General features: G+C 42.9%; 1 protein-coding gene across 1 annotated transcript in view; it reads right to left on the bottom strand.

The window, feature by feature from the left end:
* Positions 1-26,831, bottom strand: part of LOC132402155 (dynamin-2-like) — a 246,922-nt gene that overhangs the window by 142,847 nt on the left and 77,244 nt on the right. Inside the window, exons 8-11 of the mRNA XM_059984821.1 lie at positions 25,919-26,061; positions 22,569-22,704; positions 20,841-20,908; positions 11,792-11,930 (exon numbers count right to left, since the gene is read on the bottom strand). Coding sequence (XP_059840804.1) covers positions 11,792-11,930; positions 20,841-20,908; positions 22,569-22,704; positions 25,919-26,061 — 486 coding nt within the window. The remainder of the gene's footprint in view (positions 1-11,791; positions 11,931-20,840; positions 20,909-22,568; positions 22,705-25,918; positions 26,062-26,831) is intronic.

Raw genomic sequence — 26,831 nt, 5'->3', positions numbered from 1 at the left:
GCCTCGTTCAGCCTGCGGTAGTCGCCGCACGGTCTCCAGCCCCCCGTCGCTTTGGGCACCATGTGCAGGGGGGAAGCCCAGGGGCTGTCGGACCGCCGGATGATCCCCAATTCCTCCATTCTCTGGAACTCCTCCTTCGCCAGTCGGAGCTTGTCCGGGGGAAGCCGCCGAGCACGGGCATGGAGGGGTGGTCCCTGTGTCGGGATGTGGTGCTGTACGCCGTGCCTGGGCATGGCTGCTGTGAACTGCGGTGCCAGAACCGATGGGAACTCCGCCAGGACCCTGGTGAAGTCGTTGTCGGACAGCATGATGGAGCCGAGGTGAGGGGCTGGCAACTGGGCCGCGCCCAGGGAGAACGTCTGAAAGGTCTCGGCGTGTACCAGTCTCTTCCTGGGCAGGTCAACCAGCAGGCTGTGAGCTCGCAAAAAATCCGCACCCAGAAGCGGTTGGGCTACGGCGGCCAGTGTGAAGTCCCACGTGAACTGGCTGGGGCCGAACTGTAGCTGCACCTGACGGGTGCCATAGGTCCTTACTGTGCTGCCATTCACGGCCCTCAGGGGGGGACCCGGTGCCCTGCTGCGAGTGTCGTAACTTGTCGGAGGTAAAACGCTGACCTCAGCCCCAGTATCGACCAAAAAGCGGCGTCCCGACCTGCTATCCCACACATACAGGAGGCTATCCCGATGGCCAGCCGCCGTAGCCATCAGCGGCGGCTGGCCCTGGCGTTTCCCGGGAACTTGCAGGGCGGGCGGCAACGGCGGGCTTCTGCGCCCCACCGCTGGTGGTAGAAGCACCAGTGGTCATTGGGCCGGGGGTTAGTGGGCTCTGCGGCCGGGCCTGGACTGGTTTGCTGCCGGGAGCGTGGCTGGGAGATCTGTGCGATGGACGCCCCGCTCACCTTTTTGGCGTTCCACAGCAAGTCCGCCCGGGCTGCCACCTTCCGGGGGTCACTGAAATCCGCGTCGGACAGCAGCAGGCGTATGTCCTCGGGCAGCTGCTCCAGGAATGCCTGCTCAAACATGAGGCCTGTGTGTCCCTCGGCCAGAGACAACATCTCGTTCATTAAAGCCGATGGAGGTCTGTCGCCCAAGCCATCCAGGTGCAGTAAACGGGCAGCCCGCTCGCGCCGTGAGAGTCTGAAAGTCCTGAGGAGCAGGGCTTTGAATTCCGTGTACTTGCCGTCTGCCGGGGGCGACTGTACGAACTCCGCGACCTGGGCCGCTGTGTCCTGGTCGAGGGAGCCCACCACGTAGTAGTAGCGGGTGTCTTCTGAGGTGATCCGGCGAACGTGGAATTGGGCTTCGGCTTGCTGGAACCATAGGTCCGGGCGCTGTGTCCAGAAACCCGGCAGTGTCAACGAAACCGCATGAACAGAGGCGGCGTCGGTCATTTCTGGTCCAAAAATCGTTTGGACCGTCGGGGTCACCAATTGTGGCGGTGTGCTACAAACAGCGCTAAAATTACGACACGGAGTCGGTAACTGCAGTCGAAGGAAAAACTTTATTCGAAAACTTCAGCCTCACTTTTAAGCCTCTGTCAACCGGCCCCCCATGGCGAAGAGGCTCCAAAGCTCTGTGCTCGCAAACCCCCGTAGGCTATCTAATTGTGAGTCGGTTCGCATACGCTAGGAAATGAGCCGCCACAAGACCATAGGCTGGTTCATGAATGACTTTGGGTCGAATAGGAAATTGTGAACTGCACTATGGCTAGAGGTAGAATACAGTACCTGAGAATGTATTTTTAAGTCCTAAATATTCTTAAGGTTTGCTTAAACCTCTTGCAATATTGTATCCAGGTACTCAGAACTAGATCACTGGAATTTACCTTGACAGCTGTCATTTCCAGTCTTTTTTCCCCCGATGAAGGGTGAAGACATTTCTGCTAATCTCTGTTCTAAATGCCAAATGCTATATGTCTGAGATTGTAAACGTGGTTTTGACTTCCATATCCTATATCGGAGGCAGTGAAAATTGGTGTTATATATAGATATAATAGCACCAAATTGATTGGAATAAGTTCCTTAAGATTTAGCAAAATAGCATAAAAACTTCAAACCTGACCAGATTAATCTGATTTAATCAGATTCGGTCTTAAACTGCACGTACAAACTTCCAATCCTTGAATTCTTGCTTGTATCACAAAATTAATCCCTGATAAGATGAGTGATATCAGCAATAGCAGTAACTTGGAAATTACCAATGACATCAGTACTAAGCTCAGGAAGCTGAGGGTTAAAGAAAAAATAAATCAGATTTTGCATTCTTAAATGTTGTCTATTGACCAAACATCCTACTTTAAAATACAGAAGCTCTAGTAAATGGACTTGAATGACACCAAGAAATCTCAGCACTACTTTCTGCAATTCATTTTGTAAATCTCACTGTCCCTCCATCTTCACATTTTCCTTTCAGATCCTCTTTAAAATTCATGTGTCTGGCCAAGTTTTTAATTAGAAACACAAAGAAGTCTGCAGATGCTAGAAGTACAAAGCAACACACACAAAAAGCTGGAGTAATTCAACAGGTCAGGCAGCATCTATGGAAATGAATAGATAGCCGATGTTTTCAGCTGAGGCGGTTCTTCAGGACCGAGAAAGGGAGAAAATCCCAGAATAAAAAAGGTAGGGAAGGGGAAAGAGTCTAGCTGGAAGGTGATAGATGAAGTCAAGTGGATGGGAAAGATCACAAAGGATCATTGGGGACCCGAGTCACCCCAACCATAATCTATTCCAGCTGCTACCATCTGGGAAACAGTACCGCAGCATAAAAGCCAGGACAGCTTCTTCCACCAGGCCATCAGACTGATTAACTCACGCTGATCTGGGTGTACTATGTTACATTGACTGTTCTATTTATTACAAATTATTAATTACTATGATTGCACATTGCATACTTAGAAGGAGACATAATGTAGAGATTTTCACTCATGTATGTAAAGGATGTAAGAAATAAAGTCAATTCAATTCAAGGACTAGAGGAGGAGGAATTTGATAGGTGGGGAGAACGGACCATAGAAGACAGGGAAGGGGAAGACTTGAGGAAGTAATAGGCGGGTGAGAATAAGTAAAAGGTCAGAATGGGAATAAATGAAGTGGGGGTAATTTGTTTCACCAAAAGGAGAAATTGATATTCATACCATCAGGTTAGATGGTACCTAGACGTAATATAAGGTGTTGCTCCTCCACCCGGAAGGTGGCCTCATCTGGCACCTAAAGGCGGCCATGGACCAACAAATCAAAACTGACTCCCCCTTTTCCTCGTACAGCAATACAACATGAAAATAGATTCTTCATCAAAATCCATGCTGACCATCAGGAATGGTTACAATAACACTTTAATATTTCCATATTTGTTTCAACATCTCCTGTCACCTGCAACACACCCTTCAGACTCACTCATCTACACACAAAAGGGTATTTACACCAAAGCTACCAACCCTACATGGTTTATGGATGCAGGAGGAGTCTGGAGTAAGAAACAGAAAGAAAATACAAACTTTACACCAACTGAATCACCGGCTCTCTGTAGAACTACTAGCTGCCATGCTGCTGTTGTCCTGCTTTTGGGTTCTAAATTATAGTTATGTTTTTGTGAAACATTTAAACATTATTTTATGTTGAAGATGAAGTATAAATTCAAACTGCAATGTTGTGCAAAATTTAATCATAGTGTACTGTGGTGGTACAACAGCAAAGTTAAACTATGGGATCTAAATTGAATAAAGTTATCTGAATTAGAAAGAAAACTAGCTTCAGTAGCAACAAACTAACAGAAACTTCATGAAGGAAATTTGCTCTTCTTACTTAGTCAAGCTTGTAGGTGACTTTAGATCTATCACAATCCAGTTGACTCCTAAATCCCCACTGATAGAGCCATGCAAGCCATTCAAAGTACAAAGTTCAAAGTAAGTTTATTATGAAAGTACACATATGTCATCATATGCAATCCTGAGATTCACTGTCTTGTGGACATACTCAAAAAATCCATAAAATAATAACCATAGCAGAACCAATGAAAAACTGCATCAACTTAGGCATTGAACTGGTGTGCAAAAGTCAAGTTGTCCAAATACAAAAAGAAGACATAATAAGAGCAATAATAATGAGGAAATAAATAATAAATATCAAGAACATGATATGAAGAGTCCTTGAAAGTTAAGACTATGGGTTGTGGGAACATTTCAGTGATGGGCAAGTGAAGTTACCACCTTTGGTTCAAGAGCCTGATGGTTGAGGGTTAATAACTATTCCTGAACCTGGTGGTGTGGTTTCTGAGGCTCCTGTATAAAACCATTATAGGAGCAGAATTAGGCCATTTGGCCCATTGATTCAGCTCCGCCATTTCATGATAACTGATCCAATTTTCCACTCAGCCCCTATCTCCTGTCTTCTCCCTGTATCCCCTCATGGCCTGACCAATCAAGAAATTTATTAACCTCTAAATATACATAAAGATTTGGCCTCCACAGCTGTCTGTGGCAAAGAATTCCAGAGATTCATCTCTCTCTGGCTAAAGAAATACCTCTTCGTCACCATTCTAAAAGGACACCCATTTATTCCGATGCTAAATCCTGTGGTCTTAGAAGCACCCACCATAGGGAACATCCGCTCCACACCAACACTATCAAAGTCTTTCACCACTTGGTAGGTTTCAGTTAGGTCACTCATCATTCTTCTGAATTCTAGTGAATACAGGCCCAGAGCTATCAAACACTCTCCATATAACAAGCCATTCAAACCTAGAATCATTTTTGTGAATCTCCTTTGAACCCTCTCTAGTTTCAGCATATCCTTTCTCAGGGGCTCAAAACTGCTCGCAATACTGTAATGCTTGACCTGTGCTTTATAAAGTCTCAACATTATATTCTTGCTTTTATATTCCTGACCTCTTGAAATGAATGCTAGCATTGCATTTACCTTACTTGCCAACAACTCAAACTACAAGTTAACCTTTAGGGAATCCTGTACAAAGCTCCCAAGTCCCTCCTCGGATTTCTGAGTTTTCTCCCCATTTAGAAAACAGTCTATACTTTTATTCCTTTCACCAAAGTGCATGACCATACACTTCCCTACACTGTATTTCATCTGCCACTACATTGCCCATTCTCTTAATCTGTCAAAATCCTTCTGCAGGCACCTTGCTTCCTCAACACTATCTGCCGCTCAATCCATCTTTGTATCGTCTACAAACTTGGTCACAAAGCCATCAATTACATCATCTAAATCATTGATATGTAATGTTAAAAGAAGCAGAATCAACACTGGCCCCCTACAGAACACCACTAGTTACTGGCATTCAGCCAGAAAAGACTTCTTTATTCCCACTCATTGTCTCCTGCCAATCATGTGCCTCCAAATACCGAGACCTCATCCTTAATAATCAACTCCAACATCTCTACAGCTACTGAGTTCAGACTAACTGGCCTATAGTTTCCTTGCTTGAAAGTGGAATGACATTTGCAATTTTCCAGTCTCCCAGAACCATTCCAGAATTAGTGACTCTTGAAAGTTCTTTACTAATGCCTCCACAATATTTTCAGCTGCTTTTTTCAGAATCCTGGGTGTACACCATCTGGTCCAGGTGACTTTATCTACTTTCAGTTTCCCAAGAACCTTCTCTCAAGTTTATGGTAACTTCACAAAATTCATGACCCCTGACACCTGGAACTTCCACCTTACTGCTAATATCTTCCACAGTGAAGACAAATGCAAAATACTTCTGTAGTTTGTCTGCTGTTTCCTTGTCCCTCATAACAACCTATCCAGTATCAATTCCCGACAGTCCAATACCCACTCACCTCTCTTTCACACTTTATGTATCTGAAGAAACCTTTGGTACCCTCTATAATATTATTGGCTAGCTAACTTCCACATTCCATCTTAACAACTTTTTTAGTTGTCTTCTGTTGGCTTTTAAATGCCTCCCAATCCTAACTTCCCACTATTTTTTGCTCTATTATATGACCACTCTTTGGCAAATATGTTGGCTTTGACTCCTCTTGTTAGTCATGGTTCTATCATCATGCCTTTCAAATACTTCTTCCTCTTTTGGATGTACATATCCTGTGCCTTCCGAATTGCTTTGAGAAATTCCAGACAATGCTGCTCTGCCATCATCCCTGCTAGTGTTCCTTTCCAGTCATTTCTGACTAACTCCTCTCTCAGCCTCTGTAATTCCCTTTACTCCACTGTAATACTGATAAATCTAACTTTAGCTTCTCCTAAAATTTCAGGGTGAATTCAATCATATTATGATCACTTTCCCCTAAAAGTTCTTTTACCTTAAGCTCTCTGATCAATTCTAGTTCATTGCACAACACCCAATCAACAATAGCTGATCCCCTAGTGGCCTCAGCTGCAAGCTGCTCAAAAAAACCATCTCTTAGGCATTCCACAAATTCCCCCTCTTGGGATCCAGCACCAACCTGATTTTCCCAATCTACCTGCTTATTGAAATCCCCTTGACTATCGTAACATTACCCTGTTGTAACTTGTAGACCACATCCTTACTGCTGAACGGGTCTCTGTATATAACTCTCATCAGGGTCTTTTTACCCTTTCAGCTCCTTAGCTCTACCCACAATGATTCAACACCTTCTGACCCTATGTCACCTTTTTAAAAGATTTGATTTCATTTTTATCAACAGAGCCACACCACCCCCTCTGTCAATCTGCTTGTCCTTTATATACAATGTGTATCCTTGGATGTTAAACTCCAAGCTATAATCTTCTTTCAGCCATGATTCAGTGATACATACATAAAAAAAACATACGCTACTCTGTAACTGTGCGACAAATTCATCTACCTGATTCCATACACTGCATGCATTCAAAAATAACATCTTCAGTCCTGTATTCACCCTTTTCAATTTTTGTCTACCTTTTACATTCCAACTCATCCTGTTGACTGTAATTTTGCCCTATCACCAACCTCTCCTCAGTACACATTGCCTCTGTTTGTAAACCAGCTACCTCATCTTCAGCACTACCATCTGCCTTTCTGACAATACTTCTCACATAGAAATATACGCAGCTCAGGACACTAGTCACGCCATGCGTTTTGATTCATAACTCGGAGTCTTAACAACATTTGTCTCCACAACTTCTCCATTAACTGTTCTGTTACTTTGGTTCCCATCACCCTGCAACTCTAGTTTAAACACCACCGTGCAGCATGAGCAAACCTTCACGCTAGGATATTAGTCCCCCTGCAGTTCAGGTGCAAACCATCCCTTCTGCACAGGTCCCACCTTCCTGGGAAGAGAAACCAACAACACAAAAATCTTGGCCTGCATGGTGGGAGTGCCTGATGACAGATGCTGCTTTCAAGTGACAATGTTTCATGAAGGTGTACTCAATGATGAGAATGGCATTGAATGGACTGGGCTGATTCCATTACTTTTTGTCATGCAAAACTCGGTTGTCACATAACTGCATTACTGCAGTGGCTCAAAATGAAAGCTCACCACTGTCTTCTTAAAAGCAGTTAGAAATTAGGAATAAATGCTGGCCCTGTCAGCTATATACCGTTATATTTCATAACTTCAAAGCATTAAATTAATTCAAAGGAAAACACGGAGTCTGAAGAATGTGGGTGTAACTTCATCTTTGCTTCAAGCGAGGAGCGCATGCATCACGTGGTAACGTGATGACACATGCAATTAATGTAGTTTTACATATAACCCGTAATAAATTATTAGAAATATTTAATCAAACTATACATACAAGAGTACTCAAATATTATTGAAATATCAAATACACACTTGCTTATCAACCTACTTATCAACAAACTCCATCTCAACACAGAATGCATCTCAACTATATACACAGCATACTATATAATACAACCGCTGAATACAGATATCTGCAGCATAGTAAATTTAAAAATTGTCTAATTCAGGCTTAAAGAATTAATAACTGTGATGGATTTCTTACTCTTGAAGGATAACATCTTTCCTAACAAGGAGCATTACTCTGCTTGGCAGGTGAGACTTGCGGATGTGAAGCAATCTTAGGTTCCTCCGCAGTGGCTGCTGGAGTTGACTCTGAGACTGCAGGATGTGGTTCTCACAGCTTTCGTTCACATCATCTCTCTCATTCCATTCTTTCTCTCTGTCTCTTCCCTCTTTTTTTCTTCTCACTTGTGCAGCTTGATTTTGGAAAGGTGCATTTGGTTCACTGAAGTATTTTCTTCTCCATCCTCCTATTGCTTCCTTTACAATTGGATCTCTCCTCTTGGCCTCCTCATCCACAACACTGTCTGACAAACCTTCTGCTTTCATCAGGTTGAGCTTCAGTCTTTGGATCTACTTTTATAAGCAGCCTGTCTCCCACTTGAAGCTCATGCAATAACCTTAATACATGCAAAATAGATTCTGGTTCTTTATACTCACAAAAGCCGAATGCTTGCAACTTTCCTGAACCTCCTTAAACTCTTTTCCAGCTTAAAAGCAAGTCACATTTCTGAAGTAATTGCCTGAGCAACATATCAGAAGCTTTCTCAGATACATTGCCTACAAAAATGTTGCAATCAGACCACTGTTTTTGTCACTTCCATGCTTCCTATGAGCAGCATTGCATGGCCCTTCCTTGTGCCAACGTGCTTTCCAACCGGAGGCTCAGAGGTTGCATCAACATCTGTTTGTCCTTTGTTGGGTAATGGTTCATGGTGCTCAATATGGAGACAGTTGTGGCATCACCTTTCTTAATTTGCTTTCAGTTGGCTTTATTGCAGGGGATGTGTACGTAAATAGTGAATGGATCTCCGTTTAAGTTGCAGTTGCCTCAGTTACTCAGGACCTCACAGCGCCGACCTTCCTGTTTTACACATACAAGACCAATGTGACTTGTTGGTTGTTGTATTCCACTGTTAATAGATAGCATTCTGACAGGAGTTACCTTTTCTCCCAGTATAAGTTCTTAGTTGGATATCTGCAAGCTTCAGTTTAGTATCTTTGGAATGCCATTCAAGCTCATTTTGTGGACTGAGTAAAACAGCCAAGCCAGTGTCCAATTCCATTTTAATTAATTTGCTGTTCACTTCTGATGCAAGCCATATTGCTTGTCTCTTGTTAAGTTTTCATTGTAAACCTTAGGGCTACCCAGTGTCACGCTCATCATTATTTGATTTTTCATCAACAGTATACAGATTAATGCCCTTTTATGAAATTGCATCTGAACTTTTTATTTCTTTCTCTTCTCTGTGCAGACCAGTTATTTTTGTCTGCCTAACATGTTCTTTGCATGTGTCCTACTTTGTTGCATTGTCTGCAAGTTTTGCCTTAAAATGTGCATTTACTTGGTGTATTTAAGCTCTTACCACAATAGTAACACAATTTATATGGCCAGGCCGGTTTCTGTTCAGGACATGTAATTTTGTTCTTGCTCACTTTCATTCCTGACTGCAACTCAATTGCATCTTTGTCTGTAGTTTCCACTGAAACAATGACTTCCATTATCCATTTGGATGAAATCTGTGCTTCAATTAGGAGGCATTTTTGAATGTTTTCTTTTAAGATTCCACAAACTAAACAATCTCTCAGTGCATCATTAAGACCATCGGTGAATTGACGATGCTCAGAAAATCTCTTCCATTCAGCCACATATGCTGAAATGGATACCCCTTCCTTTTGATTCTGCTTATGAAATCAAAAACATACTGCAATCAATAAATGGCTTCAATTCTAAGTGTTCCTGCATTACTTTTGCAAGAGCAGCGAACCTAATTTCTGATGGTTTGGTTGGAACAGTCAAACTTTTGAAGCAAACTGTATGCTTTAAAACCTAATGAAATCAGCAAAATTGGCACATTGGCTATTTCATTTGCTTCAAAATACTGTTCCAATAACTTAGTATACATGAGCCAATTACCCATATAGTGATCAAATTTATCAATATTTCTGATGTATCCAGCCTTTTCTGATTTTTTTTAAAAATGATTATCACCCAGTACTCGCTCTTTTTGAACCCATAAATACTTCCATTTTCTGGTTTTAAAAAATGCTTGATTGTGCCTTCTTTTCTGAAGACCATCTGTGCACATGCTAGCTGTTTCTTTTTACTCATTGATGCTCTTGCTGCGCTCTTTTGAAATTTGAATTACTCTTCATTGCAAAAGGTCACCCATCTTGGGTGCATTTTAAAAATACCTCATTGCCAATGTTATGTTTTGTAACTTCTAAACATTAAATTAATTCAAAGGAAGATACAGATTCTGAAATGCAGGTGTAACTACATCTTTAAGTGAGGCATGCACAAATCACATGGTATCATGATGACATTATGTATTTTTACATATAACCCATAATTAAACAAACAACACAGTCAAAAAATATATACAAAGGTACTCGAATACGGGTGCCCCCCCCTTTACAAAGGTAGAGCATTTCTATGAAACCCTTCTTAAGCCTAAATGGCATAAAGCGAAGAACCATTAATTTACATGGGAAAATTTTCGTAAAAGCGAAAATCCTCTTTGTAATGCGACAACAGGTTACTAATGTAGGTCTTTTGTAAAAGCAAAAAGGCGTAAAGTGAACATTTGTAAAGCGGGGGGAGTGCCCATAATATTGAAATAACAAACACGCAACATATACCCCTGAAAAAAAACACAATCTCATCTCATAACAGAATGAGAAATAGACCTTTCTATTTGAATTTATTTCATTTTCCCCCCCATACATCATATAAAACTATCTATACAAAGCAAACTTGATGCAGGCAATTGTGACAAATTCAACCTCAGAATTTTGATACAAAACAATGAATCCTGCTAATGGCACAAAAGGTTACTAACTGCAGAATTAGAATTAGGTTTATTATCACTGGCATGTGTTATGAAATTTGCTAATTTAGTAGCAGCAGTTCAATGTAATACATAATATAAAAAATAAATAAGGAAATCAATCACAGTATATGTATATTGAATAAATTTTAAAAATCATGCAAAAACAGAAATAATATATATTTTATAAGTATTCATGGGTTCAATATTCATTTAAGGATCAGATGACAGAGAAGAAGCTGTTCCTAAATTGCTGAGTGTGTGCCTTCAGGTTTCTGCACCTCCTACCCAATGGTAACAGTGAGAAAAGGGCATGCCCTGGGTGCTGGAGGTCCTTAATGATGGATGCTGCCTTTCTGAGACACCGCTCCCTGAAGATGTCCTGGGTACTTTGTAGGCTAGTACCCAAGATGGAGCCAACTAAATTTACAACCCTCTGAAGCTGCTTTTTTTTTGGTCCTGTGCAGTAGCCCCTCCAGACAGTGATGCAGCCTGTCAGAATGCTCTCCACGCTACAGCTGTCAAAGCTTTTGTGTGTTTTTGTTGACACACCAAATCTCTTCAAACGCCTAATGAAGTATAGTCACTGTCTTGCCTTCTTTATAGCTGCATCGATATGTTGGGATCAGGTTAGATTCCCAGAGATCTTGACACCCAGGAACTTGAAACTGCTCATTCTCTCTACTTATACTCACCATATATATGTGAATACAGAGATGTAAAATTTAACCAGATGCTTTAATGCAAAAAATGCACATGACATTATGATGACACAAGGCATGGGTGAAATCCAAAAACTGTTAGCAAAATAAGTTGAATGCAAAGCTATGTTACTTGGGATTATACTATTAGTTATACATTAGTTTGCATTTATTTTCAGAGGAAGTGCAAATAAAGAGCATCTGCCAAGTTCCTTGCACTCTTAATTTAAATCACTGCACTAATGAGAATAATTATTTCAATGAATGTTAATATTTTTATCACTGCCAACAAGTAGAAGTATTATTTACCTTATGGCTGCACTGTCTAATTGTATGTATTAATTCTTGGATAACCAAATCAACGCACTTCAGGCAAGGTTCCTTGAATTTCACAATCTGTTTCTTCACAACAGCTTCAAAGGCCATATCAGGGGTAAACAAACCTGGTCTGAGGACATTAAAGGCAAGACAAAACATCACTCTTGATACTGACTGCACTCAGAAAGTCTTTGTACATGTATCACTTAACACATGCACACCAACTTTCAGTATTTTCCGCACAAATATATTTTGCATGCAAAAGTGGAATTTCTTTTTATGTTGTTTTATAAAGAAGAAAACCAAACATTCAAACAGGCAACTCAACTCAGATAAAATTAGATTAAAACATAAAATGCAATGGCATCAAACTAAATAATTTATTTTTACTGAAAGTAACCATAAACTTTCCTAACTGTAAGTAAACAATCCACCCATCACAGAAAATACTTAGTTTTTACTGTAAATATTGTCACATTTGGGAAAAAAAGGAGCAAGATTAATTACTACTGAGAACAAATCTGCAGATTTCCCTCCTGGCATTTATCTTTGTGTCACCCCATCCTCCTGCCACCCCACCAGAGATAGGGTTCCTCATACCCTCACCCACCACCCTCTCAGCCTCCATGTCCAGCACATAATTCTCTGTAACTCTTGCCATCTCCAGCAGAATCCCACCACCAAGCACATCGTTCCCTCTCTCTCACTTTCTGCTTTCTACAGGGATCGCTCCCTATGGAACTCCCTTGTCCATTCATCTCTTCCTACTGATCTTCCTCCTGGCACTTATTCTTGCAAGAAGAACAAGTGCTACATCTGCCCTTACACCTCCTCCTTCATTAACATTCAGGACCCCAACAGTCCTTCCAGGTGAGGTGACACTTCATCGACGAGTCCACTGGGGCCATCTACTGTGTCTGGTGCTCTCAGTGTGGCCTCCTGTATATTGACAAGGCCTGATGCTGATTGGGAGACCACTTCGCCGAGCACCTATGCTCCGTCCGCCAGAAAAGGCAGGATATTCTAGTGGCCACCCATTTTAATTCCATTTCTCATTTCAACATGCCAGCCTATGGCCTCCTCTCCTATCGCAATGAGCCCACACTCAGGTTGAATGAGCAACATTTTATATTTTTTCGGGTAGCCTCCAACCTGGTGGCATGAACATCAATTTCTCGAACTTCCAGTAATGACCCCACCTCTTTTTCACCATCATCATTCCCCTCCTTCACCTTGCCTGGCAATTACCTCCCTCTTGTGCTCCTAACTTATTTCTTTCTTCCATGGCCTCCTGTCCTCGCCTTTCAGATTTCCTGTCCTTCAGCCCTCTATCTCTTTCACCAACTTCCCAGCTCTTCACTTCTCCTGGTTTCATCTATCACCTTGTGGTTCTTCCTCCCCACCCCCCCACTTTCTTACACTGATGCCTCATCTTTTCTCCATTCCTGATGAAAGGTCTCGACCTGAAACATCGACTGTACTCTTTTCCATAGATGCTGCCTGGCCTACTGAGTTGCTCCAGCATTTTGTGTGTGTTGCTACAGATTACAAATCTGTCTTTAAAGATTTCAGTACTGGCTGGCAGTGCAACAAAATTAAAGACTGTATTTTTCTAGACACTCAAGAGACTGCAGATTCTGGAAACTGGAGCAACACACAAGATACTCAAGGAACTTCATGCATTTTCCATTCAAGGAAATGGATAGTTGATTTTTTGGGTCAAGACCCTTCAGTCCAGACGAAAAGTCTTGACTTGAAACACTGACTGCCCAATTCCCTCTAAAGATTCTGCCTGTGCCACTGAGTTCCTCCAGTACATTTTGTGTTTTCTTAGATACATAATATAAACTTCCACAATTTAATTCAAATATGCACAGCAAACCTATTGCACTAGATAAAAAAGTATACTTTCCATTCTCAGATTCCAGGATTAAAATTATGCATTGTAAACTATTACGCAAACCTGGGATGTAAATCATGTAGTACTCTTAAAAGCAAAAATCATTACATTGTAGCGGTGTGCTACACACAGCGCTAAAATTACGACACGGAGTCGGTAACTGCAGTCGAAGGAAAAACTTTATTTGAAATCCTCAGCCTCACTTTTAAGCCTCCCTTAACCTGCCCCCCGTGGTGCAGAGGCTCCAAAGCTCTGTGCTCGCAAACCCCCATAGGCTATCTAATTGTGAGCCAGTTCGGATGTGCCAGGAAATGGGTCACCACATAACCCCCCCCCCCCAGAACCGGCGATATACCCCCCAACGTCCACAGTCTGGGCCAGAACCTGCTTGGGAGGTCGGCCTCTGCGCTGAGGTGCCGGAAACTCGGCCGGTTGCGCCAGGTCCACATGGGCCGGTTTGAGGCGGTCCATCGTGAAAACCTCCTCTTTCCCCCCAACGTCCAGCACGAACGTGGACCCGTTGTTCCGGAGCACCATAAACGGCTCCTCGTATGGCCGCTGCAGCGGTGACCGATGCCCGCCCCTTCATACAAACACAAACTTACAGTTCTGTAGGTCTTTGGGTACGCAGGTCGGGTGCTGCCCGTGTATGGGGACCAGGTTACCGAGCTTCTCGCGTAGTCTGCCTAGGACTGCTGCGGGATCTTCCTCTTGCCCCCGCGGGGCTGGTAGGAACTCCCCGGGGATGACCAGGGGCGCGCCGTATACCAACTCGGCCGACGGGGCGTGCAGGTTGTCCTTGGGCGCTGTGCGGATGCCGAGTAGGACCCAGGGAAGCTCGTCCGCCCAGTTGGCTCCTCGCAGGCGGGCCATGAGGGCCGACTTCAGGTGACGGTGGAAACGCTCCACTAGCCCGTTCGACTGTGGGTGGTAGGCAGTAGTGTGGTGCAGCTGAGTCCCCAAAAGGCTGGCCATAGCTGACCACAGGCTGGAGGTGAACTGGGCGCCTCTGTCGGAGGTAATGTGGGCCGGTACACCAAAGCGAGATATCCAGGTGGCGATCAGGGCTCGGGCGCAAGATTCGGAGGTGGTGTCGGTGAGCGGGACCGCCTCTGGCCATCTTGTGAACCGGTCCACAATAGTCAGGAGGTGCTGCGCTCCGTGCGACACTGGCAGGGGGCCCACGATATCCACATGAATGTGGTCGAAATGCCGGTGGGCGGGATGGAACTGCTGTGGTGGGGCTTTGGTGTGCCGCTGCACCTTGGCCGTCTGGCAGTGCATGCACGTTTTGGCCCATTCACTGACCTGTTTGCGGAGTCCGTGCCAAACGAACCTGCTGGAAACCATCCGGACAGTTGTCCGGATGGAGGGATGCGCCAAGTTATGAATGGAGTCGAAAACACGGCGCCGCCAGGCTGTCGGGACGGGGCTGGCCGGAGGCGACGTCACAGAGTAGGGTCCTCTCACCCGGGCCCACGGGGAGGTCCTGGAGCTGCAAACCGGAGACTGCAGTTCTGTAACTCGGAATCTCCTCATCCGCCTGCTGCGCCTCTGCCATTGCCTCAAAGTCTACCCCTTGGGAAAGGGCATGAACAGTAGGGCGAGAGAGCACATCCGCCACGACATTGTCCTTACCCGAGACGTGCCGGACATCCGTCGTGTATTCAGAGATGTAGGACAGGTGGCGTTGCTGGCGGGATGACCAGGGGTCAGACGCTTTCATAAACGCAAAGGTAAGCGGTTTGTGGTCTGTGAACGCGGTGAAGGGCCGACCTTCTAGGAAGTACCTGAAATGCCGGATTGCCAGGTAGAGCGCCAACAGTTCCCGGTCGAAAGCACTGTACTTGAGCTCGGGTGGCTGCAGGTGTTTGCTGAAAAACGCCAGGGGTTGCCAGCGACCTGCGATGAGTTGCTCCAGCACCCCACCGACTGCCGTGTTAGATGCGTCCACTGTGAGGGCGGTAGGGGCGTCCATTCTGGGATGTACTAGCATTGCGGCATTCGCCAAAGCTTCCTTCGTTTGAACGAAAGCGGCGGCGGACTCCTCGTCCCAGGTAAGGTCCTTGCCCGGACCCAACATCAGGGCAAACAGGGGGCGCATGATTCGGGCAGCTGAAGGGAGGAAGCGGTGGTAGAAATTGACCATACCTACGAATTCCTGAAGGCCTTTGATCGTGGTGGGTCGGGGGAAGTGGCGGACCGCATCTACCTTAGCGGGCAGAGGGGTTGCCCCGTCTTCAGTAATCCTGTGGCCCAGGAAGTCAATGGTATCGAGTCCGAACTGGCATTTGGCGGGGTTGATTGTAAGACCGTACTCACTCAGTCGGGCGCAGAGTTGACGGAGGTGGGACAAATGCTCCTGACGACTGCTGCTGGCTATGAGGATGTCATCCAAATAGATGAACACGAAGTCCAGGTCCCGTCCCACCGCGTCCATTAACCGCTGGAACTTCTGTGCGGCATTCTTCAGGCTGAATGGCATGCGGAGGGACTCGAAAAGGCCAAACGGGGTGATGAGAGCCGTTTTGGGGACGTCGCCAGGATGCATCGGGATTTGATGGTACCCTCGGACGAGGTCTACCTTGGAGAAGATCCGTGCGCCGTGCAGGTTTGCTGCAAAGTCCTGAATGTGCGGCACAGGGTAGCGGTCCGGTGTGGTAGCCTCGTTCAGCCTGCGGTAGTCGCCGCACGGTTTCCAGCCTCCCGTCGCTTTGGGCACCATGTGCAGGGGGGAGGCCCATGGGCTGTCGGACCGCCGGATGATCCCCAATTCCTCCATCCTCTGGAACTCCTCCTTCGCCAGTCGGAGATTGTCCGGGGGAAGCTGCCGAGCGCAGGCATGGAGGGGTGGTCCCTGGGTTGGGATGTGGTGCTGTACGCTGTGCCTGGGCATGGCCGCTGTGAACTGCGGTGCCAGAACCGATGGGAAATCCGCCAGGACCCTGGTGAAGTCGTTGTCGGTCAGCGTGATGGAGCCGAGGTGACGGGCTGGCAACTGGGCTGCACCCAGGGAGAACATCTGAAAGGTCTCGGCGTGTACCAGTCTCTTCCCGGGCAGGTCGACCAGTAGGCTGTGAGCTCGCAAAAAATCTGCACCCAGAAGCGGTTGGGCTACGGCGGCCAGTGTGAAGTCCCATGTGAACTGGCTGGAGCCGAACTGTAGCTGCACCTGACGGGTGCCATAGGTCCTTACTGTGCTGCCATTCACGGCCCTCGGGGGGGACCCGGTGCCCTGCTGTGGGTGTCGTAACTCGTCGGATGTAAAACGCTGATCTCAGCCCTAGTATCGACCAAAAACCAGCGTCCCGACCTTCTATCCCACACATACAGGAGGCTATCCCAATGGCCAGCCGCCGTAGCCATCAGCGGCGGCTGGCCCTGGCGTTTCCCGGGAACTTGCAGGGCGGGCGACAACGGCGGGCTTCTGCGCCCCACCGCTGGTGGTAGAAGCACCAGTGTTCATTGGGCCGGGGGTTGGCTGGCTCTGCGGCTGGGCCTGGACTGGTTTGCTGCCGGGAGCGTGGCTGGGAGATCTGTGCGATGGACGCCCCGCTCACCTTTTTGGCGTTCCACAGCAAGTCCGCCCGGGCTGCCACCTTCCGGGGGTCACTGAAATCCGCATCAGACAGCAGCAGGCATATGTCCTCGGTCAGCTGCTCCAGGAATGCCTGCTCAAACATGAGGCAGGGTGTGTGTCCGTCAGCGAGAGACAACATCTCATTCATTAAAGCCGATGGAGGTCTGTCTCCCAAGCCATACAGGTGCAGTAAACGGGCAGCCCGCTCGCGCCGTGAGAGTCTGAAAGTCCTGAGGAGCAGGGCTTTGAATTCCGTGTACTTGCTGTCTGCCGGGGGCGACTGTACGAACTCCACGACCTGGGCCGCTGTGTCCTGGTCGAGGGAGCTCACCATGTAGTAGTAGCGGGAGTCTTCTGAGGTGATCCGGCGAACGTGGAATTGGGCTTCGGCTTGCTGGAACCATAGGTTCGAGCGCTGTGTCCAGAAACCCAGCAGTTTCAACGAAACCGCATGAACAGTCATTTCTGGTCCAAAAATCGTTTGGACCGTCGGGGTCACCAATTGTAGCGGTGTGCTACACGCAGCGCTAAAATTACGACACGGAGTCGGTAACTGCAGTCGAAGGAAAAACTTTATTCGAAATCCTCAGCCTCACTTTTAAGCCTCCCTCAACCTGCCCCCCGTGGCGCAGAGGCTCCAAAGCTCTGTACTCACAAACCCCCGTAGGCTATCTAATTGTGAGCCAGTTCGGATGTGCCAGGAAATGGGTCGCCATAACATGTTAATATAATCCTGTATGCAGTTAAGCCAGTAAATTAACCTGAATGTCTTTCTGCAAATTCAGATTTCTCCCACAACATAAGCACAGCCAACTAATCAGTGGTTACTGTAGGAACACTTGTTTCGAGGAATTAGCTTCACAAGCAAACAAAGCGTTGCTTGAATGGGACAAGGCCTGACTTACTACCCTTTCAGCTGAAATTACGGCAGAACTACCAAAAAATGCCATAATTATACATAAAACTGCTAGAAACATGTGTATGCATAGTTAAACACAAACATTTATGTTGTTGTTTGGAATTCCTTTCTTCTCCAAAGGCTATACAATTTTGCAAGACACTCCAGAGTATTCAAGGCAAATTAGGACCAGAAATAATACATGCATGAATTATTCTTGCTGTAAAATATCTTGAAATCACTGCACTTAATTTGATAGTGAGTTATTACAGTGTTTTGAGAAATAATTATTGATAAGCACTCACTGCTGTAGAACAAATAGTTTAATGGATGTGGATGCAATTCTCAGAATAATATTTCATACTGTACTTAAATATACAATATGTACTGTTCATTTATGTTAATAAGTTAATTTGTTTATTAACATTTTATATTGTGGTTTCTACCCTGATCTTATACATGACTATCAATCTGCAATTCATGCTCTGTAGAATGTTTAGCTTACATTCAAAAAATTGCCAATTCACTACTGTTATTTTCAATCTACTTGGCAGCTCAGTTTGCTTGATCTTAGATACTGGGCACCAGGAATTCCTAGAACTGCCTCTGACAGCAATGTGTATCAATAAAGGAAATTCCTATCATCAGGATCACTTCACCTTTCTGGCAGCCTATTTCAATGTCAACATCAAGTGACCCCCACCACCCAATGTCCATTACAAAGTTCAGGCTGACCAATTATTCTTGTTTATTACAAGTTTCTACTGCTGACTATTTCATAACAATTTTAGGCAGTCTGCAGACCAAAGTTCAAAACCAAAAATCACATTCCCTTTGTAAAACTCAACTGAATCCTTAATTAGAATAAATCCATTAACTGTTTAATTAAACTGACATGCAGAAGTATTTCATGTTATTAAGAAAATTTGAAATAGATCTCGTTTTCAAATTTGTGCTATAATACTTTGCATATAACTGAAAAAAGAACGTATACAAAGATAAGAGAGATGGTCCATTTTGGTAAGGTAACTGTAAAAACCATGGAAAACAAGTAGAATCAGATTTAAGATCACCAGCATATGTCGTAAAATTGCAACAGTACAATGCAATAAATAATAAAAACTGAAATAAATGTTTTAGAGAGAGAGAGAGAGATCATTAAATTAAATAAGTAGTGCAAAAAAAGTAATGAGGTAGTGTTCATGGGTTCAACGTCCATTCAAAAATCTAATGGCAGAGGGGTCAGAAGCTGTTCCTGAATCGCAGTGAGTGTGCCCTCAGGCTCCTGTACCTTCTTCATGAGAAGAGGGTGTGTCCTGGATGATGGGGCCCTTAATGATGGATGCTGCATTTCTGAGCCACTGCTGTTTAAAGACATCCTGCATGCCCATGACGGAACTGGCTGAGTTCACAACTTTCTGCAGCTTTTTTCAAGCCTGTTCATTAGTCAGCCCCCAAAGACCCCCCCCCCACACACACACACACACACACACAGTGATGCAGCCAGTTAGATTGCTCTACATGGTACATCTGTAGAAAACTGCAAGTGTCTTTGGTGATCTACCAACTTTCCGCAAACTTCTAATGAAATATATCCGCTGTTGTGCCCTCTTTGTAACTGCATTGATATGTTTGGTCTAGAATAGATCCTCAAAGATGCTCATATCCAGTGACTTGAAGTCGCTCACCCTTTCCACTTCTGATCCTTCTGTAAGTACTGGTGTATGTTTCCTCATTTTACCCTTTCTGAAGTCCACAATCAGTTGTTTGGTCTTACTGACATTGAGTGCAAAGTTGTTGCTGCAACACCACTCAACCAGCTGACATGTATCAAAAAGAGAGTGAGCAGGATCTTGAGGTGCGAATAAGTAGCAACGAGGTTAAATAGGACCAACAAGCAAACAAGGCCAAGGGTTCCTTTCATCTAGACATAGGACTGAAAAGAAAAGCAAGCATGCCTAATCACATAAAAGAGAAAATCTACAGATGCTGGAAATCCAAGCAACACAGACAAAATGTTGGTGAAACTCAGCAGGCCAGGCAGAGAACAGTCAACGTTTTGGGCCAAGACCCCTCATCAGTCCTGGCCCGAGCTTCTCCAGCATCTTGTGTGTGTTGTAAGCATGCCGAATACACTGAACAATGCTTAGATCCCACTTCAAGAACCATGAACAAATCTGATCACCCCATCAGAAAAAACGAATGAGGACTAGAGAATAAGCAAAAAAAGAATTACTGGATTGCTATTAGAACTCCAAGCTTACATCTATCAAGAAAAATTAAGAGGATCTCACTTATGAGGAAAAAAATTATAACTTAGAATTGACCTGATAGAGATTTTAAGATTATGTAACGATTCAATAGGGACAGTATAATTATGCACAATAACAATGTAAAATAATACCACACAATATAACAAAGTATTTGCTAAATATTATCTGGCTCATTATATCCCAATGATATTTTTAAAAATTTTTGAAGGGAAACAAATATAGTTAATTTATTGCACTAATACTGCATGATTGTCTTTCTATTTTACAGACTCAAAGTATTATTTAGGAAACAAGAGTAAACATCAAAAAGACATCTCTGTCATAAATATCAACTTTCACTTGCTTCTGTATTACAAGTCAAATTGAAAGATCACTCTTTAAAAACTTGCCTGATACCATGGATATTCTTAATAGCAAAACTAATTTCTCGTCGTAGATCCTTTTCATCAAAATCCATCTATGAAAATTAAAACAAGTGTGAACATTTTGTCCTCACACCAGAAGACACTGTGACATTAATGCATGATGGAACTACAAATCTAAGAAAGTTTGATGTGCAGTTTTTGTTTAATGATATTGCATCTGAAATATTAATCCTATACACCTGTTCCATCTTTATTTAATTTTCTTTTTTTTTAAAGAAAGGGTAATTAAAATTTGTACTTTCCCAAGTTAGTTTTCTCTATTCCTTCATGTGTGCATATCCTTGAATATGATTAGGCTGCTCAACCTGCTTGATGGCATCACAGATTGCTGGATGGCCAACACATATTACTTACTTTAACCATTTGAAATAGGTACTCCTTCAAGCTTTTGAATGTAGAAATTTTGCTGATCTTGTTCTTTAACTGATCATGCAAAATTATAATTACTAATATAAAAAGGTTGATTTCTTCAGCAATTGTCAGGTCTTAGAACAGTCCTGATATAAAACAGAAAATGTTGGAAATGCTCAGCAGGTCAGAGTATCTGTCGTGACAATTCATCAGAACTTGGAAAAGTTAAATATAAACATATTTTAAGATGCAGAGTAGATGGTAACAGTGGCAGGCTGGCAAAGTGAAAACAAAGTTTATGAAAGGGTAGAAAGTATGAGAGATTAAATAACAAAAAAAGTGATAATAAAAGGTGAAATATGCCCTACATGAACCTTGTACTTTATCCTGTCTGTCACTTAACCATTTCCATTTCTCTATCCTTTCTACTTTTTACCCATACTGTGAGAAGAGCTGTTCATCACTAAACATAAAGAGATTCTGCAGATGCTGACAATTTGCAACAGTAAACTTTCTTTCAGATCAGATATTAAAAAACCTGCTGTGCATTTTCAGTTTTTCTTTGTTAAAGCAGAAAATTGGTTTAAAGCATCCAATTTAACTAGCGACTTAAGAATTAAGTAACACAACAATCTTCCATCAGTTACATAGCTTAATTAATTTATTAATCTATTGAACCTATGTTTTAGAATTATTTAGAAATCAGAATCAACATCACTGATTTGAGCTTCTTGAGTCTTTGAGCTGTGAATGACTATTGCTATTATAAGCAAACATTGTTTAATGTGCTCTTTTTAACAGTAAGATCAATTAAAATATCGATAGGATATGCTTTAAGTTGTCTATTATCCTGTACTTGAGTTTCTTGTGGTCTATTCTGGCTGGTACAAGATGAATAATTTCTGCAATACAAATATTTGCTGATGATTTATATGATTTAATCAAATATATTTTAAATGCATTTGTTCTAGTTAACATTCCACTCTTCACAGTATGTTTACAATTAATCAAATTTTTGAAAACATTTCTTTATATGGAGAGATTTCCGGGGTCTGGAATAGCTTAAGTAGAGAATATTAGTTCTGTCAAAGAAAAGTTAGTGAGTACTGATGCTTTCACACAGTGTACTGTTGTGAGATAGTTTTTTTACTTCCAGCTAACAGCCAGCAGACTGTAATATCTGTTTTCAATGCTGTACATCTGTACAGTTGTAGGAGGTTTCGAAGATTTCAATGTTACGGGGCTGAAGGACTAAAACCCCCACTGGTTCCTTAAATGATTTACATTTCAGGTAATTCTGGTGAATAAAATAAACAGAATGAGATTTGACAAAAATTATACCTTCACCAGTTCAAAAGGAAATCGCTCATGGAATATTTTGTTGATTCTTGCACCACCTGATAATTCTGCAGTATCCACGTGACTGCCTGATCCTTCAATTTTCTTGTCAAAGTCCACAGAGAACTGCTTTAACATCCTGATTGCAAATCAGGGAGAAAACCATTACCAATGAGTTTATGACATACCCCATCGATTTCTTTTATCACTCCTCCACATTGCCCCAGCTAATAACAAGAAATCATCTTGCCTGTCTCTGTACCAACTTAATTATACACTTAATTATTACCAACTTAATTATTGTCGCTTTAAGACAATAATAAAACTTGCAAGAAAGCATTCAAAACAGGTTAGCAGAGAAAACAATTTTTACTTAGTAACAATAGACACACATTCTGGAACATTGTTCAAAAGCTGGGGCAACATGAATGGTTGTTAAACATCAGATTTGAAAAATTGATCCATTACAAATTGCTTTTATTCTGTTACTGTATTTTTAAAAAAATCAGAGTACAGAGAACTTGATAAGCAATCATTTCAACCACACAAATTTCATTAGTTTCTTTTTGTTTTACAGGCTATAATGCAAAAGGCACCAATTCAATTTTTGATTTATTTTCTCAATAACTTTGGCATGACAACGAAATATTGAGCTCCACTTCTATGTCTGAGGAGCTGTACTCTAAAATACAATTACATTTCACTTTCAAATCAAATTCAACACGATGACTTTTCTGAATATCCAATCATTTGATTCATCGTTCATTTGTTATATGCCATGTCGTAACACATGGGCATTCATAGTTCTTCCATAACCATGATTGTCCTTGGCAAATTTCTCTACAGAAGCCTTCTTCCTGGCAGTGTCTTTACAAGACAGGTGACCCCAGCCATTATCAATACTTTCAGAGATTGTTCTCCTGTACTCAGTAGGCATAACCAGGACTTGTGATGTACACCAGCTGCTCATTTGATTCATTGGTTTCATAAAAAAAATCCCATTATATGATTATTTGATGAACACAATTTAAAAAAAATATCAATAAAAATCTAGGTATTTGTTCCTTGGAATCTGACATAACACCGCTGATTCAAAACTATGTTGTCAATTAACTCCCATGAGCCATGCTGGGTGTAAAGCTCACCGGGCAAGCAGGATGTGGTAATTGAGATTGCTGCGTGTTAAAGAAGCAGCAGCAATAATTTTGATGCCAACAGAAGCATGGAGAAGAAAAACAAAACAAAGGCTTATCCACAGGAGAGTTAAGCCTGGGGTATCAAGAAAAATGTGAAGGTTGACAATTGAAAAGCATCTAAGCATGTGTGTGTGTGTGTGTGTGTGTGTGTGTGTGTGTGTGTGTGTGTGTGTGTGTGTGTGTGTGTGTGTGATGTGCATGCTCGTATAAAGAAACAATTTCCACTGTCAAAAGTACTGGTGACCAAAGGACACAGATTAAAGGGGAAAAAAATCACAAAAAGAATTCTATGCAAGAGGCAAAGATTGGTCCACCAAGAACAACAGAGCATTTTTAACGGCTGTACTATTTCAGGATTAAATCCAGAAATAAACTTCCATAGAATGGCTGAAGAAACATGGGAGTTTTTCCACCAAACTGTCTTCGAGCTTTGAACAAATGGAAATACTTAAAAGTGACATTGACATATCTTTTGTTATGTGAGGTTATCAAGGGATAATGAGCAACGGCAAAAGAATGAATTTGCTCTGATCTAAGCAGGTGGACAAATAGGTTCACAGAAATGAAGGTTTTCCTCTTCTACCCCTTCTTTGACTACATCATGCAGTTCTTGAAGCCAACCATAAAAAAGCCCAACCAAACCCACCATAGATTTAGACGAATCTCCCAAGAGCTTCTACACAAATATAAGCAATATTGGGACATTAATTTACATTAAAATTTGCCTACAATTGTAAATTCTTTATTATTTTCAAGAACAAATCAATCTCTCTTTTAAAATACACTGTTTTGAAATAGTACAAATTTAACTAAGATGAAATGAATACTTTACTGATGCTAGGGATTTTGCAAATGCTGGAAAACCAGAGTAAAACACAAAATACTGGAGGAAATCATCAGGTCATGCTCAGTGTAACTGTCTCTATCGCATCTGTTCTCAGAATGATGCTTTCTTTTCTAGAATATCTGAGATGGTTTCCCTTTCTCTACCATTGATGCTGCCCTCAACCACACCTTCATTTCCTGATCATCTGCCCTCACCTCATCTTCCCACTGCTGTAACAAGAATAGAGTTCCTCTTGTCCTTACCTTCCGCCCCTCAAGCTTCTCTATCCAGCACATCATTCGACCAACAAACACATCTTTATGTCCTCCCACTCTCCACTTTTGGCAGGGACTGCTCTCTCCGAAACACCTTTGTCCATTTGTCCCTCCTCACTGATCTCCTTCCTGCCACTTACCTTTGCAATTGGCACAAATGCAGCAACTGCCCAACCACTTCCTCCATCATCACCATTAAGGGATCCAAACAGTCCTTCCAAGTGAGACCACATTTCACTTGCAAATCTGTCGGGGTCATCTAATGTATCCGATTTTCCCAGTTCAGAATCCACTACATTGGTGAGACCCAATGTAGCAGATTGGGGGAACACTTTGTCGAGCACCTTACTCTGTCCACAACAGACAGGATTTCCCAGTAGCCAATCATTTCACTTCTGCTCTCCGATTCCATTCCAACATCTTAGTTTGTGACTTCCTCAACTCCACGATGAGGCCACTCTCAAGTTGGAGGAGCAACACTTCATATTCAACCTGGGTAGCCTTCAAACTGATGGTATGAATATACATTTCTCTAACTTCTGATAATTTCTCCCCCCCCCCCTGCCCCCTGCCAACCTCCTGTCACCAATCCCTCTTTTTTCATTCCCCATTCTGGCTCCCCTCTTACCCTTTTCTCTTTCCCTCAACTGCCTACCATTCCCCTCTAATGCCCCTTCTCCTTCCCTTCCTCCCATGATCCATTCTCCTCTCCTTCTCCAACCCTATCACTCCATGCTTCTCACTTCATTCCCCTCCCCCCACCTTACCGCTCACCTGACTTCACATATCACTTTCCAGCTTGTACTTCTTCCCTCCCCACCTCCACCCCACCTTCTTATTCAGGCTTCCTCCCTCTTCCTTTCCAGTCCTGATGAAGGGTCTTCGCCTGAAATATCAACTACTTATTTTCCTCCATGGATGCTGTTTGACCTGCTGATTTCCAACAGCATTTTGTGTGTGTTAGGCAAAATATTTGACAAAGTGTATCCAGAGATACCACATCATTCTTCAAACAAAGCAGTTTCACAAAAAATTAAGGGTTTGCGAGTAACATACAGCAAAAGAGCTTTGGTTCTCAAGGCAGGGTCATCACAACGGCAGTTTTTAAACTCTTCTACCTCCTTTTCTAAATTTGTTAACTGTCTCTGAAGCTTTTCTCGCAGCACTGGAAGAGTCTCCCGAATGTGGTTTGTCAGTTGCTGTTAAAAAAAAGTGAATGGTATAACATTAAAAAAAAATCAACCCTATTAAACATGAACAAATCACAACAGACATAAATGAAGTGGAAATGCAATGAACTTATTGCTCTTCCATTGGAATTTTAGAACTACCATGAAATTTGCGATAATGAAGTTTAAGATGAAAAGATTAACAGATATATAATTGTTTAACATGGTCACAAAATTAAACACTGATAAACTACATAATGATTTAAAATACATTCTTCATCTTTCTGGAACATTCAGGCCAAACTGATCAGATAATTACCAACAATATTTTTAACCTAAGTGAAATGAGAATTCAATACAAAATGTAGAAAATTCCAGAAATCTAAAATAAAACTACAAAAACAAATGTTGCATATAATTTCAGAAATTACAGGTAGGTTAAGGCTAAATATTAAAAGTAAAATCAGATATATCAGAAACATTTATGTCAGAAACATCAAAGGCTTCTAAATTACTATAAGAGGAAATTTAACATCAAATCCCTCCTCTAAGACCCAATGATTCACAATTTGCTACAGAGTCAGGTTAATAAAAACAGATGAAAATAATGCTGAATTGCAACACCTACACAACTAGCAAAAAGCTCACTGAACATGGTAAGATACATCACTGTGGTGAACTACATATACCTGTCTGGACACGCACCCCCCCCCCCCCCCCCGCTGACTGCTCCTGTGGTTCCTCCCACAGACTCCGGTATAAAGGCGATTGGAGGCACTGCTCCTCCCTCAGTCTCCAGG

Source organism: Hypanus sabinus, chromosome 11 (assembly GCF_030144855.1).
Source record: "Hypanus sabinus isolate sHypSab1 chromosome 11, sHypSab1.hap1, whole genome shotgun sequence".
NCBI lineage: Eukaryota > Metazoa > Chordata > Chondrichthyes > Myliobatiformes > Dasyatidae > Hypanus > Hypanus sabinus.
This window is presented reverse-complemented; position numbering and strand designations above follow the sequence as displayed.